At 33.8% G+C, this 16,680-nt stretch overlaps 1 protein-coding gene across 4 annotated transcripts in view; it reads left to right on the top strand.

Moving 5' to 3' along the window:
• CD2AP (CD2 associated protein) overlaps positions 1–16,680 on the top strand; it is a 171,497-nt gene that overhangs the window by 146,043 nt on the left and 8,774 nt on the right. For all 4 annotated transcript variants that reach the window (XM_057494077.1, XM_057494074.1, XM_057494075.1 and 1 more), the window contains exons 12-16: positions 4,144–4,309; positions 4,654–4,796; positions 12,829–12,941; positions 13,653–13,751; positions 14,836–15,017. In XM_057494077.1, coding sequence (XP_057350060.1) covers positions 4,144–4,309; positions 4,654–4,796; positions 12,829–12,941; positions 13,653–13,751; positions 14,836–15,017 — 703 coding nt within the window. The remainder of the gene's footprint in view (positions 1–4,143; positions 4,310–4,653; positions 4,797–12,828; positions 12,942–13,652; positions 13,752–14,835; positions 15,018–16,680) is intronic.

Here is a 16,680-nt window from a genome sequence, read left to right as displayed (position 1 = left end):
TCTGCTTTCTTTGCTGTGATTTTATTTTCTCTGGTGACATCTATTTAGTTTTAGAAGTGCTCCCATCTAGAGCAGCAGTCCCTCTAAAATACCCTGTAGAGGTGGTTTGTGGGAGGCAAAGTCCCTCAGCTTTTGCTTGTCAGGGAATTGTTTAATCCCTCCTTCATATTTAAATGCTAGACGTGCTGGATACAGTATTCTTGGTTCAAGGCCCTTCTCTTTCATTGCATTAAATATATCATGCCATTCTCTTCTGGCCTGTAGGGTTTCTGTTGAGAAGTCTGATGATAGCCTGATGGGTTTTCCTTTGTAGATGACCTTTTTCCTCTCTCTAGCTGCCTTTAAAACTCTGTCCTTGTCTTTGATCTTTGCCATTTTAATTATTATGTGTCTTGGTGTTGTCCTCCTTGGGTCCTTTCTGTTGGGAGTTCTGTACACTTCCATGGTCTGATCGATTATTTCCTCTCCCAGTTTGGGGAAGTTTTCAGTAATTATTTCTTCAGATACTCTTTCTATTCCTTTTTCTCTCTCTTCTTCTGGTACCCCTATAATGTGGATATTGTTCCTTTTGGATTGGTCACACAGTTCTCTTAATATTGTTTCATTCCTGGAGATCCTTTTATCTCTCTCTGCGTCAGCTTCTATGCGTTCCTGTTCTCTGGTTTCTAGTCCATCAGTGGCCTCTTGCATCTTATCCATTCTGTTTATAAATCCTTCCAGAGATTGTTTCATTTCTGTAATCTCCCTCCGGACTTCATCCCTTAGCTCTTGCATATTTCTCTGTAGCTCCATGAGCATGGTTATGAGCTTTATTTTTAATTCTTTTTCAGGAAGACTGGTTAGGTCTATCTCCTTCTCAGGGTTTGCCTCTGTGATCTTGGTCTGTATCAATTTCTTCTGCCTTTTCATGGCGATAGATATATTTGTAGGGAGCTGGCGTGTGTGTTGGGTAAGAGAAAGTCCCTTCTTGCCAGTTTATGGCCTTCCTCTCTTGGGAGAACAGCAACCTCTAGCAGCTTATGCTGGGCAGCTGTGTGCAGACGGGGCTTCTGATCTTGCCTGGCCACTATGGAGTTTATTTAGCTCTGCAGTAGCTGTGGGTGTGGCCTGCCTCAGGCTGCTGCTCCAATATGGCGGAGCTGCATTGGAGGGGGAACAGGTGGGAGGCTGTTTATCGCGGTGAGGGGCCTCCAAGCTGCGTTGTGGGGGTTTGGGCGCCCAGAGTTCCCCGGAATTTGCAGCTGCTGGGCTAAGTGTCCCAGGGCGCTTCCGTCCAGCTGTGGGGTCCCTGTCCCTTTAAGACGTTTAAAAAGCACCCGCTTTTCTTTGTCCCAGGTGTGCCGGCTGCAGGGACCTGCTCACAGGTCTTACTGTCCTGTTTCCCTAGTTTCCAGCACCCCATGCGTGCACTGTGTATCTGCGCTCCGGTGCGGATGGCTGGGGCTGGGTGTTTAGCAGTCCTGGGCTCCCTCTCCCTCCCCACTCCGACTCCTCTCCTCCCCCCAGGAGCTGGGGTGAGGGGCGCTCGGGTCCCCCCGGGCTGCGGCTTGTATTTTACCCCCTTAGTGAGGCGCTGGGTTCTCGTGGGTGTGGATGTAGTCTGGCTGTTGTCCTGTGTCTTCTGGTCTGTCTTTTAGGATTAGTTGTATTTGTTGTATTTTCAAAAATATATATGGTTTTGGGAGGAGATTTCCGCTGCTCTACTCACACCGCCATCTTGGTTCTCTTTTTTCCTCTCCAGTATTTTTAAAGCTCTTCCCATGATTCTAATTTGAAGACAGTCGAGAACTACTTGTGTGGTTCATGAAAGACCTCATAGAACACCAGGTTTTTTTTCCTCCCAGTTACATGGTCTAGTACCCTTTCCCTGAAATCCATTTTTTTCTTGCACTCCTTTCATAAACACCATGGCTAATTCCTTCTCTTTAATCAAGTTGCAACTTAAAATATTGAGCTTAATGTCACCTCCATAACATTAGTCTTTATTACTCTATCTAAAGGTAGATACTTTTCATATTGTATGTCACATATTAGGTAGGATATTTATTTTGTGTATAATGTCTCTTTTCCTACACTTGACTAAATTCTGTGAGGACAGAGGTTTAGGGGGTGTGTGTATGTGTTTATATCTGAATCTTATTTGACATTAGTTCTCTAGTTTATTGCACAGTAGTTATATAATGCATAGAGGATCCCAATACAATATTGCATAATTTGAATGCTTTTAAACACTGATATAACAGGTTGAAATATGTTTTTCTGAAACTTTGTTTTAGTGTTACTTGGATAGATGTGGTAGTGGTATGGTTAAAAGGAAACTGAAATAATTTAAGAGCAAAGAACAAAAATCTTTACTCAAACTGATTTAAACAATAGGAAGACAGCCTCACATAATTGGAACGCCAGCAGTAGTAGTCATATGACACCCAACTCAGTAATTTCATTATGGGTCTGGATTATCTTTCTCCATTCTGTCATCCTTAGTGTCTATTTTATCTTTAGATTGGTTCCCTGTGTGGTCACAAGAATGCTAACAGTGACAATCAGGGCAACATGATTTCTTGTGCCTTTGATAGGCAAGAGAAGAAAACATTTCCACAACCATGGAATGTCAGTCCTTTTTTCTTGGACCAACTCTTGGCACATGTTCCCTTCTAGATCAGTAAGTCTTGTAAAAAGTATGCTGTTTACTTACTGGCTTGGTATAATCATAGAAGGTAGGATGGATTTGAGTGAATTAACTACATTATTTGCTAAAGATGTTGAGATATATTTATGCTCTACCATAAAGAAGGTGGTTTAGGTTTTACATCAACACATTTTATTGACTAATTGGATCCCAAGGGTTGTGCGAATGGGGAAATAAGATAGGAAATGTGAAATAACAACTGTTTCTGGGGGAAAATATGCTTGAGTTCAGCTTTTGACATGGAATTTGATTTGAATATATGAAATATGGGATGAGCCTTTGCTGAGAGTTTATATTAAGCATTTAATTGGAAGGTGCCTTCCTGAAAGTTAGCTATTAAATTTATGAGTATGGGTCAGGTTGTCCAAAAGATGCTTAGAGTGAGAATGGAAAGAGAGCTTAGTCCTAGAATATGTACATTTAAGAAATTATTAGGTGAACTGGATTTTTGAAAAAAAAATAATAGGGAGTAGAAATAGAGATTAGCAGAGAATGATCTGAGAGTATATCATAAAAGCCAAGACAGCTGAAGCAGAAGTTTCTTCTGGCAATGACAAATGAGGACCAAATCTCCTGCTGAGAACAACTAGAAGGGTTGTGTGAAATATATACTTAGTAGAACTAGCTCTCAAAAGCACTGAAACCCAACTGCTGGTTGTCTCAATCCTTGATTAGAAGAAAGTCATCTGAGACCGCCCCTTAGCCTAGCTGCCTGAAGCAAAAGTAAATTTTGTTCCTCGAAGAAAATAGTACCATCTAGAGCTTTAAATTATCTTTCTTTCCACCTGAATGTCTTATGTCCTGTGCTCATTCAGAAATAACTGGACATACTTGGAGATCTGATACATGACTAGAAACCAACAATAGCAAATAGAACCTGGTCTACAGATACTGGAGATAGCAGACACATGTTGTAAAGTATCTATGCTTAATATAAGTTCAAAATAATGAAAGATGTGATTAATTTGGGCAAACAAGAAACCATATAAATGAAGCATAAGTCGCTGTAAGCATAAATGAATTTGTGTAAATATAAATATACATGATATGTATATGGTTTATGAATATATACACACACATGTATGTATGCATACTTTTAAATGAGAAATTTCTGAATTGAAGCTTAGGGGGGATGAGAAGATAGCAAATATAGAAAAGACATTAAGAGATATACAGAATAAGGTCTGATGCATTTAATTGAAGACCAAGATGGGGAGTAGAAAGTAAAAAATCCACAGAATCAAGAAGTAATATGGAGCTCGGACTGGATATGAGCAAAAAGACTACCCCATACATTCATTGTAGTCACACTGCTATAAAAAAATGCACACATACATAAATAATGTCCCTCTTTTCCTGTTTCACACTTTTCCATCCTGACATTAGCTTTAAGAAACAGAAAACCTAAATAGTTCTGATTGTTAATAATGCATTAAATATTTTTAAATAATCAGATGAAAAATCAGTGCTGGAACAAAAACCTTTTAAGCCAGCTGCTCCACAAGTCCCACCCAAGAAGCCTACTCCACCCACCAAAGCCAATAATTTATTGAGATCTCCCGGAACAGTGTACCCAAAGCGACCTGAAAAGCCAGTTCCTCCACCACCTCCTGTAGCCAAGTAAGTTTTACCTAATTTTAAGTTAGTTTATTGATTTACTTGCTTTTGCCATAAATGCCTCACTTCTCCCTAAATCTTAAAATAATTTTTAAAATATTTGTTTCCCGTATTTTTTCTATAGACTATAAGTTTTCTGTTAAATGTTATTAAGCTGTTTTTATATTTCAGATTTTATTGTGATTAGTAGAGGTTTCCTTAATTCTTATGGAAATAATTTTATAGAACAAAAAGAAAAATCAGTATTATGCTATAACATCTTTAGTGTTAATAAATCACAGTATTAAAAAATGGTCATGTTTCACATATAAGTGGTTTTTGTATATGTTTGATTTTTGTCATTTTAGGATTAATGGGGAAGTTTCTACCATTTCATCAAAATTTGAAAGTGAATCACTATCAAAACCAAAGCTAGATTCTGAACAGTTACCACTTAGACCAAAATCAGTAGACCTAGATTCACTGACAGTTAGGAGCACCAAAGAAACAGGTAAGTTAACATGTGGAAAGGTGGTACTTTTAAAAAAACTTGCCAATATATATTTTCAAAACTATTTAAAATAAGAAATTTATATATACAATGTGGATAGATAAGGTGGAAAGTGAAATTTGTTTAAAATCTGTAAAGCCAAAATAAAACCAGAAGAAGATAAGTGGGAAAAACATTTATGATCTACATAAGCTTTCTTACTGGTTAGTGGGCTGTGATGGAAATTAAAAGATCAACCGTTTATCATTCTGTCTCCCTGTAACAGAATAACCATACCATCTAACTTTTTAGTTTAAAAAAATTAAAGAAGTGACATATAGACTTTCAATGCCAGTACTAGATTATACTGAAGAAGACTATTTTTATCTCTCCACATAATCTCAAGGTACTTTTATGTCCAGTTCAGAAAAATAGGCTTTTTATGACTTTCTAGTCAGCAGGTTTTGCTTCTTTAGCTAATAACTATTCCTTAAGTTTTAGGACTGATTTTTCAGTCCATTAATTATCTTTATTTCTATTCTGGTCTTTTATATCTCTTAGTTATAAAATGTAAAACTTGAAACAAGTCTTGCTAAAGGTTTCACTATTAAAAGCATTGCACAGTCATTACTTGTAGTGATTATTGCATGGTACTTCACACTTGTATTTGGATTTTATGCATTTTCAAAACACCTCATATTGTTCTTATTATATCTTATTATAGTAACTAAGAGGCTGATACTATTTTTCCCTCTTCATATCTAAAAGTAAGATACAGACAAATCAAATGTTCAAGATCACATAAATCAGAAGATAACTTTTTAAGCCCCTTTGTATAAAGTGATCTATAATATATTTAAAAACTTATTATAATGTCTTAACATATTTTTTTAGTTTCAGTGTTAAGATTTCATGTTTACATTTAAACTTGAAGACCAGTTATACTAAGATCTTTTTGTCACTGTATTGTAAAATGTGCTGCTTACCTACGTTTCAAAAAATTTTAGGTCATTTTTTTTTTTTTTCTTAGAGCTCTCTTTTCCGTTTGCCAATACAAAAGCTCTGATCTCAGCATGACCTCCTTTAGTTTTTAAATTTGAATGTTTTATAGATCCTTAAATATATTTGGATCCTACATACTCTAGATGAAGCCACATAGTCATTAATTATTTCTAGAATTGAGATTTTGATTGTATATAGAATCATTCACTAAAATGTATTCAGTATGTTTCACCATTATCTGGTGAAAACTTTTCTTACTGAAAAAATAAAAACAAAAAACATCTTTCTAATATTTTTTTTAAAACCTCTATTTTTTACTGAGGTTAGTGATAATTCCATCAGTCCTTACAGTTTTTTATTTAAAATATAGCTAGAAATGTGTTTTCAAAGTAATAGTTGGAGAAAAAAGACTAAGTGCACTTTTAAATTTAGAAATCAAAAATTCACTGGTGTTAGCTCTTGAATTTCTATGATTTTTTGTGATCTTTGTCAGAAAAGTCTTAAATTTTAATGAGTCTCTTAGCTAAAAGAATAATATTGAAAGCCTCTGTTTTTTCTGTTACTTTCTTCAACATTTCTGTATCATTCTTCAACATTTGCTTTACTTAGTTGTCTCAAGGTTGTGGAAATCCTAAAAAAATTTTTAAGTAAATTAAGTTTTCTCTTTCTTCAGAACTTTTTCCATATATGATGACCAGCAAGCTTTGTTTCCTTTGTTACATTACTAGTAGAAATAACACATTGCAATAATGTCAAACTGTTGGCAGTTGAAAAGTTCTATTTTTTACTTTGCTTCATTCTCAAATCTTGTCTTATATCCTAACCTTTATTTACTTTCTTTAAAAAATAGAGGCTTTGTGGAATAAAGTTTGAAAATTTCTAATTTCTGATATTTTTTTTCTTTAAATGAATGGGGAAGTAATTTAGAGATGCCGAGACTTAGGTAAGGTCAAAAAAATAACAGCTGACTTCCAACCTGCTGTCCTTTATTCCTTCTACTATCAGGCTGCCTTTGGTTTATTATACTTACACCCTGTAAAGTTCAGAAAATATATAGGTACATACTGTGTGCTAACCATCATAGGCACTTTCAGCAAAATGTAATCGTTTACTGGTGGAGAGTGTTGCCTTGGTGTTGATGGCTGCTGACTGATGAGGGCAGTGGTTGCTGAAGGTTGGGGTGGTTGTGGCAATTTCTTAAAATGAGACAGCAGTGAAGTTTACTGCTCAAAGTCATCCATTGAATCAACTCACAACAAAGTTTTGTGAGTGATGATATTTTGACTTGCCATGAATCACAAATGTTCTTACTGGGATAGAGAATGGTGAATCCTTTCCGGAAGGTTTTTAGTTTACTTTTGCCTGTATCCATCAGAAGAATCACTACCTATGGCAGCTAAAGCCTTATGAAATTTGTTTCCTTAGATAATAAGACTTGAAAGTAAAAATTACTCTTTGATGCATTGGCTACAGAATGGATGTTAGCAGGCATGAAAAAAACATCTCATTGTACATCTCTTAGGTGGCTGGGTACATTGTCAGTGAGCAGTAATATTTTGAAAGGACTTTTTTTTTACTGAGCAATAGGTCTCAACAGTAGGCTTAAAATATTCAAATTATGAACCATGTTATAAACAGATGTGCTGTCATCCAGGCTTTATTCCATTTGTAGAGCACATGATCTAAAGGGCCCAAGGATTTTCAGAATAGTAAACTATCATTGGCTTCAACTAAAAGTTACCAGCTGCATTAGTCGTAACAAGAGAGTCAGTCTGTCCTTTGGAGCTTTGAAGCCAAGAATTGACTTCTCTCTAGTCATGAAAGTCCTAGGTGGCATCTTTTTCCAATAGAAGGTTGTTTCATCTCCATTGAAAATCTGTTGTTTAGTGTGGCCCTGTTCGTTAACGATCTTAGCTAGATAATTCTGGATAACCTGCTGCAGCTTCTACATCAGCACTTGCTGCTTCACCTGGCAGTTTCCTGTCATAGAGATGGCTTCTTGCCTTAAACCTCTTGAGCCAACCTCTACTAGTTTCTTCTGCAGCTTCCTCACCTCTTTCAGCCTTCACAGAAGTGAAGAGAGGACCTTATGCTGGGTTGGGTTTTGGCTTAAGAGCATGTTGTGGCTGGCTTGATACTCTTTCCAGAGCACTAAAACTTTCTTCATATCAGCAATAAGGCTGTTTTTCTTTCTTATCATTTGTGTGTTTACTGGAACAGCACTTCTAATTTACTTCAAGAACTTTTCCTTCTGTTTGCAACTTGGCTAACTGAAGTGAGAGGCCTAGCTTTCTGCTGTCTCAGCTTTTGACGTGCCTTCCACATAAAGCTTAATCATTTCTAGCTTTTTATTGGAAGTGGGAGACTTGTTACTCTTCCTTTCATTGGAAGGCTTAGAGGGTTATTAATTGGCCTGATTTCCATATTGTTGTGTCTCAGGGAATAGGGACACCCAAGGAGAGGGAGAGAGATGGGGGATGGTGGGTTGGTGGAGCCATCAAAATAGCCACAGCATTAATTAAGTATGCCTTTATACATGGATGCATTTTGTGGCACCCCAAAGTAATTACAATAGTAACATCAAAGATCACTGATCACAAATCATCATAACAAATATAATAATAATAAAAAAGTTTGAAATATTGCAAGAATCACCAAAATGTGACACAAAGACACAAAGTGAGCAAATACTATTGGGAGAGTGGTACCAATAGACTTGCTTGATGCAGAGTTACTACAAACCTTCAGTTTTTAAGAAACACAGTATCTGTGAAGTCAATAAAAAGAAACATAAAACAAGGTATGCCTGTAAATTCTGAAAATTGAGTTCATATTAGGTAGCAATTATTTACTGAACAAATGTAGTTTTAGGCACAGGTAGTTTAAGATAAAAGGCATAGCTGCTGACAGCAAATTGCTAGTCTCAAACCTCAGCTCATAAATAAAAAAATTTAAAAAGCATATGCAACTAGCTCTTTAACGTAAGTTTTAGAATGTTTAAAGTGTGAAAATCTCTTTGGCATTTTAAGGAGTTTTATATGTAAAATAATAGGTAAAAGTATACTGACTTTGCTGTTTAAAAATGTGAGTTTTAAATTACTGATTGATCATTGGCAAGTTTCTTCTCTTAATCTATTTTCTTGCTTAACTAAGAATTGAATGACCCAGTATATCGATGATACCTATTAGAATACCTGATATGGGAAGTGTTATAAAATGTTATCTCCCTTCTTCTCCCCATCCTCCATTGTTAATCCCATCTCCTGTTTCTGCTATTATCTATAAAGGATATAAATTTTTTACTCTTATATTCATGTATAATTTTCCTGGATATGATAAAGCCATACATAAATATATATCTTTTTGTGTATAAATACAGACTCTGGTTTTTGTACATATGAGAAAAACATTCCTAGATATTCCAATTTGGTTTTCTTTTTCCTTTTTTTAATGAGTCTCTCTATATATTCTCACATATAAGATAGTACTACAAATTGCAGAGCTGTTAGAACCATGTTTTAATTTTTTTTCTTTTTTTTTCAAATATTTCATTAAAAATTGGTTTTAGGATAAACTCAGTGCTACTACTGGTTAATTGTAAAGTTCACATGGTCTCAATATTTCCAAAATGGTAAATTTTCCAGGAAGTAGAATTGGTTTACAATTAGTTTTTTTAAAGGACAAGATAGAAAATTAGATTGTATATAATTAAATAGTAATATAGCTATTACTTTGAGAAAACATACCTGATGAAACATTCTTACCTTTTTGATTGTTTTTCTGTGATAAATTCTCCAAGCTGACAAAAAATTTTAGAGATATATATAACATTTGATTCAAAAGACTTCATTGTTAAATGGGGAAACATTCTTTCTCTTCAGTTCTATTTGATAATTCATCTGTTTTCATTTGGATTACCTGCCCAATATTTATTCATGTATTTCTTCCAGAAAGAATTTATGGTGGGATTTTTCCAATAAAATACCTATCTGTTGAATAGTAGACACAATACAAAAATTTGTATCTAAACTAGGATACAAAACAAAGCAGAGCAAGCACTACACTCAACAATGTTGAATTTACCTGGAGAATAAGAGCAGAGAGTAAAATTTTTCCTTGATAATTGTCATTACAGAGAGTATCATATAAGGTGTTACTGAATTTTCATTTATACATACATGTATAAGATTTTAAGTGTTGTGTTATATTTTTATAGTGAGATATTTAAAAATAATATTTGTCATATTTTTCTTACTATACCATAGAACTCAGATCACCTCTTTTATTGTACATATTTGATGTGCTGAAGACTAAAACTTGATTAAAAGTTTCTAATTTTAGGTGTAACTATATTAATGAGTTGTTAATATATCGATTTATTACCCTGACCTCTAATTAGTAGTAAAACATCCTCTTGGAAGTTATCTTGGTGTTCAGTGTGTTTAAATAAATAATGGCTTCTTTCTAGTTAGGTTTATATTGGTATTAATTTTTCCTTTAGAAAGAAAAGAACAAATCTAAAATCTAATACACATCTTATATAAGTTTAGGTAAACTGCAGTTGGTATATGCTAAACATTGAAATTGTTCTGTTCATTTTGCAAGTGTCTTTTTTTCCTGCTTTGTAAAATAATTTTTTTGGTTTAGTCTTTTTTCTAGACATTCCTATCCTTGACTTTTCTTTCCAGATTTTGTTTCCTAGCCTGTTTGCCATGTTTCCCTTCTTACGTGTCAGGATATTATCCTACCTTTCTCCATTTTGGTAAGATGACAATTTGTAAAAGAAATCACAATAGTATTTTCAGTATAAATAGGTGGTGCACATTGATTTTTCTTTGTAATTTTACTAAAAGTTTACTTGTTTGTCTGTCTATTCTAACCCTTTTGGTTTTCCATTTTAAAATAAAATGAAATTTGTGTTGGAAAAACTTTCCTGATTAGTTTAAGATAAAAGTTCTTTTTTCATTGACAACCATAAAAGTCAGTTTATTCCAAATTTGATATTTCATTTTGATTTCTAAAAATTTCATGTCTTAGTATGTAGGAATACAAATGGCTGGCAGAGTGACAGTATGATTATAAGAGCTAAGTGATGGTCATGCCTTTTATGCCATGGATAAAGTATAAATCCATTGTTATTAATATTAAATAACTTCAAAAGTATTCAAATATATTATGAGTCCAGAATGTGCACTATTTCATTTTACTAATGTAATGGCTTAAATGGAGGACCTGAGAGAGTTTCAGAATAGTAAAATTATTTGTCTTGGTGTTGTGGCCCAAAACTGGACATATGAAAGGCATTTTTACATGAGCATGGTGCATAATTTCATAAATCTACCTTTTATTTACCCTTTCAGTTTCATTCATCTTCATCCCTTCCTATGTTTGTTTTTTCTCTTTCTAGAAGTTGCTTAAATATGCATTTGAAAATAATCTCCACTGGTCAAAATTACTGGATTGTACTTTTCAAGTCTTTTTTTGTAGTTTATTAATATACATTAATCAGCATAAAAAGCAATTTTTAACCCTTCACGCTACAGCATATTTTTTAACATCTTTTAAAATATTGATGGTTTTGTTTATGAAATTTACAAGTAGACTGAGGTATTTTATAATGGTCTTTCAAGGTCTTCCACATTATATAATGCATGATTTGTTATATTTTATTAATATAATGAAACAACTCAAGACAGAAATTAAACTAAGCACATTAGATTGCTTCTTGTGGTGCATTAGCCTTTTGACTAGATCCAAGATAGAGCCCACATGTAAAGAGATAAACAAATTAACAGAGGCCAACTAATACACAAAGTTGTTATAAAACACACATTGCCAAACAGTGATACCTCTTCCTCTGGCTTACCTTTGTGTCCTCCATCTTTCTAAAAACATTTCTCTAAACAAATTACTTTGAATATGAAACTGGATGAATAAGCTCTGAGAGCGGTAATGATAAGTATTTTTAGATTTCTTTTAAGAAGGGGCAGGTCACTGAGTTGGGACATCTAAGTATTTGACAGGAAGTATCGTAAGCATCCAGGCAGTGGTAATGTGAAGAATGAGTCAACACCTGGAAGACTAGGCTGAAGATACCTGCTGCCTTCTTGAGTATCTTAACTGTATTTAATAGTCCTAGTTTGGAATCTGAGCTAAGGGAAGATTGTATTGATACTGGAAGTGTCTGAGGTTATCGTTAGGTGCATGCATCCCTTTCAGGTATCTAGGTTTCTAAATTAAAGATAACTCCTTTAGCAAGATTTTCTGGATAGTCTAGCAAATGGGAAGGTATTATATACCATTGTTTCAGAGATAACACGTTACCATCATTTGTCCTTAAACCCAAGTTATATGATTAAAGGTCAGCAAGCCTTTGGTGGTAGGGAAATAAGCAAATGATGTATTTTCCTCTGATACCCAAATTTCCTTAGTTATATATCTTACAATTCCTAAACCTGGTAATGTCTCAGCAAAAATGTGGTGAACTATAAAAAGTTTGAATCCTAGCTACGAAATACTCTTCACATACATGCTTACATATAAAGGCACATTAAATTATACTTCCACTTTACATTGAGAAATGCATTTGGAAAGCAGCAAGGTCCCAAGTATAGCTGAGTCCTTAAAATTTGAATATTAGTATACTACTTGAATTTCAAAACAAATTGTGTGTTACTTTTCTGATATAATTAAGAGAGAAGTAGATCACACTTTTTTTATAAGCAACAACTTAAGATGACAGCTACTACAACTTATGGTACAGATTTGTATCTTTCAATAGTAACTTTTTGTTGAAGTCTAAGTCTCTGTTAGAAACATGAACTTTATACTGTTCATAAAGTCTTATGCTATAAAATGTTAAGGTAAAGAGGATGTTTATTTTTAGGGTGAGTATTGTTTTCCAAATGCATATGAAAAGCACAGGTGAACTTGTGAGTCTTAGTGGTACTCTTTTTTAATTTATTATTTGTTAAAACTCCAGAAGCATTAGCTTTTACCTTTTAAAGTGTACAGTTGTCTCTTAGTAGATATGTTTAATTTTTTTCTACAGATCTTGTAAATTTTGATGACATAGCTTCCTCAGAAAACTTGTTACATCTCACTGCAAATAGACCAAAGATGCCAGGAAGAAGGTTGCCTGGCCGCTTCAATGGTGGACAGTCTGTGAGTTAACACTTAATGTTGTAAAACAGATAATTTAGGAAATACAGAGTCCTTCTAAAGATAATGAGGGAGGACTTATAGCTTCACTGAAGTTTAAAAACCAGGAAGATAGGTGTTATACTCAAGTGGCAAATCATTGTATTTAATGTATAAAGTAGGTTAAGTCAATTCATTTCAGTAGGGTAAGGAATGAAAGGTTATAGAATCAGAAATAAAAAGCTGTCCTGAGACCATAACTGCAGAGCATAGGGTCAGAAGGGGAAAGGGTATCTGTAATGTACCCATCGAACAACAATAATTAGAATTGAGTGGTACATACTCACTTGCGGAAACAATGAGAACTTTCCTTTTTTTCGGTGTTTTTTGTAGCACTAATCCAGGTACTTAAATGTGTGACTTCCTTTTATGCCTTCTGTACATTGCCCAGGATACTGGTAGTATTTTAATGTTAACATATTATCTCTTAAGCACTATAGTGATTTTAAATTACATAAGTATAGAAAAGTTTTTGTTGCTAAGAGGTAGAGAATTTTTGCTTTCAAGAATGCAAGTGGTGTTACCCAGTTTGAAATGTCCTGTTAACAGTAGTGAAATATCTGAATGTTAGCTATTGAAACCAACAGTAAAAGTTACTTATTTTATTATCCAAATACTCACTACCTTTTACTTTTTTGGTGTGTCTGTTTCTTGATTTTTTAAAAAATCATTTAGCCAACTCAAAGCCCAGAAAAAATGTTGAAGTTACCAAAAGAAGAAGACAGTGCCAACTTAAAGCCATCAGAGTATAAAAAGGATTCCTACCCTGCAAAGGTGAGGTGCAATGCGGTGTAAGATTTGTGTGATTTTGTCGGGTTCCTTGTGAACATCAAACTTGTGGAATTTAAAGTGTCCAAAAAGTGTTTCTTATGCCAAGAAATCAAATAATCCCTGCTGTAAAACTGAGTTGTTAAACTTAAGTCACACTGTTTTCTGTAAGTCTGTTTTAGAAGAGTAGTATTAATGTTACTGTAAATGAGCAATATAAATGTTATATGTTTTGTATTTTTTAAGGTGTAGATACATCCACCTGTTTTCATTTTCCCATTAAGCATACCCTCTTTAGGTCAGAAACAATCACTGGTTTACTCCAGTGCATAGCAAGCTTGGTGCATAGCACCTTAATAAGCAGTGAATATATATTGGGATGAGTGGCAGAATATATGGATTCTTCCATCTGTTACATGGTGCTAAGACTCCTCTACACTCTTGCTGTTTTTATTTAAGATGGTATTACCACAACTGACACACATCTTGTATTTAAAGTTCTGTTTTGTCCTCAAATTCATTCCAGGGCATTTGGCTACTATTCCAGTGTATTAGATATTTAATCTGATTTTCTCAGCTGTCAGTTGTCTGTTGAAATTTCACTTGCTGTTATTTTAGTGAAATTGTTAAAGGGTGTCAGACATTCATTTTAATGCCTTTTCTATGGACTTAAGTTCTTTATAATTACTTTTTAAATGAAGCTTTTTGGATATTCCAAAAAATAACTGTTTAATAATGCCTGATACATTCTTGATTTTAGATGCTCCACTAGGCAAACCATTCATAAGATAAATCTTGTCTTTCCTTATCTTGCCTTTCCTTCTCCAACTCCTCCTCCATTTTTAAAAAATAAAACCTTTAGCATTTCTCACAAAGTCTTAGTGATTGCATCTCTATCCTATAGTGGTCTCGTGGTTTTTCAAGTTGTGAAAACATCACAATGGTTTTTGAGTTACCAAATTTACCATTTATCTTGAAATGCTCCTTTAATTACTCATCTCCTTGCCTTAAAAAATCTTTTGAACGTAAATGTATTATTAAATATAAATACAAATAAAATCAGAAAATTTTCTGTTCATTATGTTTTCAGTCATCTTCATACCTTTCAACACCTTCAAGTGCTTCTAAACCAAATATGGCTGCTTTGGTAACTCCATTAGACATCAAAGCTAAGGTAGAAACAGATGATGGGAAAAAAAATTCCCTGGATGAACTTAGAGCTCAGGTTGCTGAATTGCTGTGCATCGTAGAAGCACTGAAAAAGGATCATGGGTAAGTAGCCCTTGTTTTCTTCTTTGAGTATTATTTAACACATGTGTAAAGAATTCTTCCAAATCATATCAAGTAAAGATATAATCTGCCAAGTTTCTGGTATTATGAAAAGTATGTTTATAAAGATATTTTCATTAATAGTGCTTCTCTCCTCTTGTCAAAAAACTTGAATTAAAAATACTTGCTCTAGTAGCCTGATAATAGAAAAGTACATATGTACCAACAATTAAAGGCTAGAAATCTTCTGGTCAAACACAGGGGTTAATTAGTCTTAATACTAGGAAAAATCATACTGTATTTTGGATCCAGGGTGTGTCTGTATATTTACTTCTCAGAGAGCTTTGATCACTATTTGTTCTAGAATTGAGTTGGATACTTATAAAACAAATGGGCTGGGATAGGTAATCTCTAAGGCCCTTCTCTAAACTTTGAAAGTTTTTGATAATGGTATATGGTGAGGCTAAGTAAAAGTTAAGGACTTTTTAGAGCTAAAATAGATGTAAAAAAAAGATCACCTACTTTTAGCCCTTCCCTCCCTTCTTTTAAATGGAGAAATAAAGGTTTGGAGAGTTAAAGCTTGTGTGCCTATGATCACACAGCTCTTATAATGTCAGAAATAGAACTCAAACCCATGTCTTCTAATGGTTTAGAGATCTTTTTTATAGTCATTACTATTTGAATTTTAAAACATTAACTAACATCTTAAACATAATTCTGCAAAAGTCCAGTAAGTAAAACAGGTAAAAGATTGGCTAATTTAACTGAACTGACGCTTAGAGTTTAGGTTCCCTTCCCCTATCTTAGTTTCCCCTGTAGCTTCTAAAAGTTAGGTTATGAAATACAGAATCTGGTAAAAAAAACATCACTGCCAGAGACTTTTGGCATTGGATTATCTATTAAAAACAACATTGAGATTAACAGTACAATGTATTTGCCGTTTATGGAGTAATTCTACAAACACCTCTTAGATAGAAACAAAAACGTTTTATCTTGAATGGCTACTTATATGTATATATTATACATATATTATACATTAAAAATATATGTATATATCTCATAGATAATGTTTGTAAATTGATACATGATAGGTCTTTCTTGAATCCTTATCTGTCATGAGTGGCAAATTTTTTCACAGATTCTGTAATATACACATTTAAATATTAATAAAGTTTGTTCATCTAATAAGTATTTATTGACTACCACCCATGTGTCATGTAGGGAACTCCCCTGGTTTGTTGATTTTGATATAATACACTTTTGTTGATACCAAGTATGCTATTTTTAATGACCTTATAAGTACACATATAAATTGTCTGCAGGTGCTCTTAAATTAGCTGTAGGATGAATTAAGTATTTATAATTTAATATATATTTTAAAACACATAGGTCATATATTTTAGAAGCCTTTTCCAAAAGATATTTTCAAAGTCTTGGGTTCCTCCAGGAAAGTGAAGTCAATGGCAGTTTTTTTAATCTGAAAAAGAAGAGCCTCACAGGAGAATGGATAAATATATACTGGTATATTGATACAACAAAACACTAGACAGTGTACAACAATAAAAATAAATTAATTGCAGCTGCATGTGTCAACATGAATTAATCTAAAATATGTTCAGAAAGGGAAAGTAAGAGACATGCATACAGCGTTATGTCATTTATGTAA

The sequence above is a fragment of the Manis pentadactyla genome, chromosome 16 (genome assembly GCF_030020395.1).
Source record: "Manis pentadactyla isolate mManPen7 chromosome 16, mManPen7.hap1, whole genome shotgun sequence".
Lineage (NCBI taxonomy): Eukaryota > Metazoa > Chordata > Mammalia > Pholidota > Manidae > Manis > Manis pentadactyla.
Note: the sequence above shows the minus strand (reverse complement) of the source record. Positions and strands in the feature narration are given on the sequence as shown.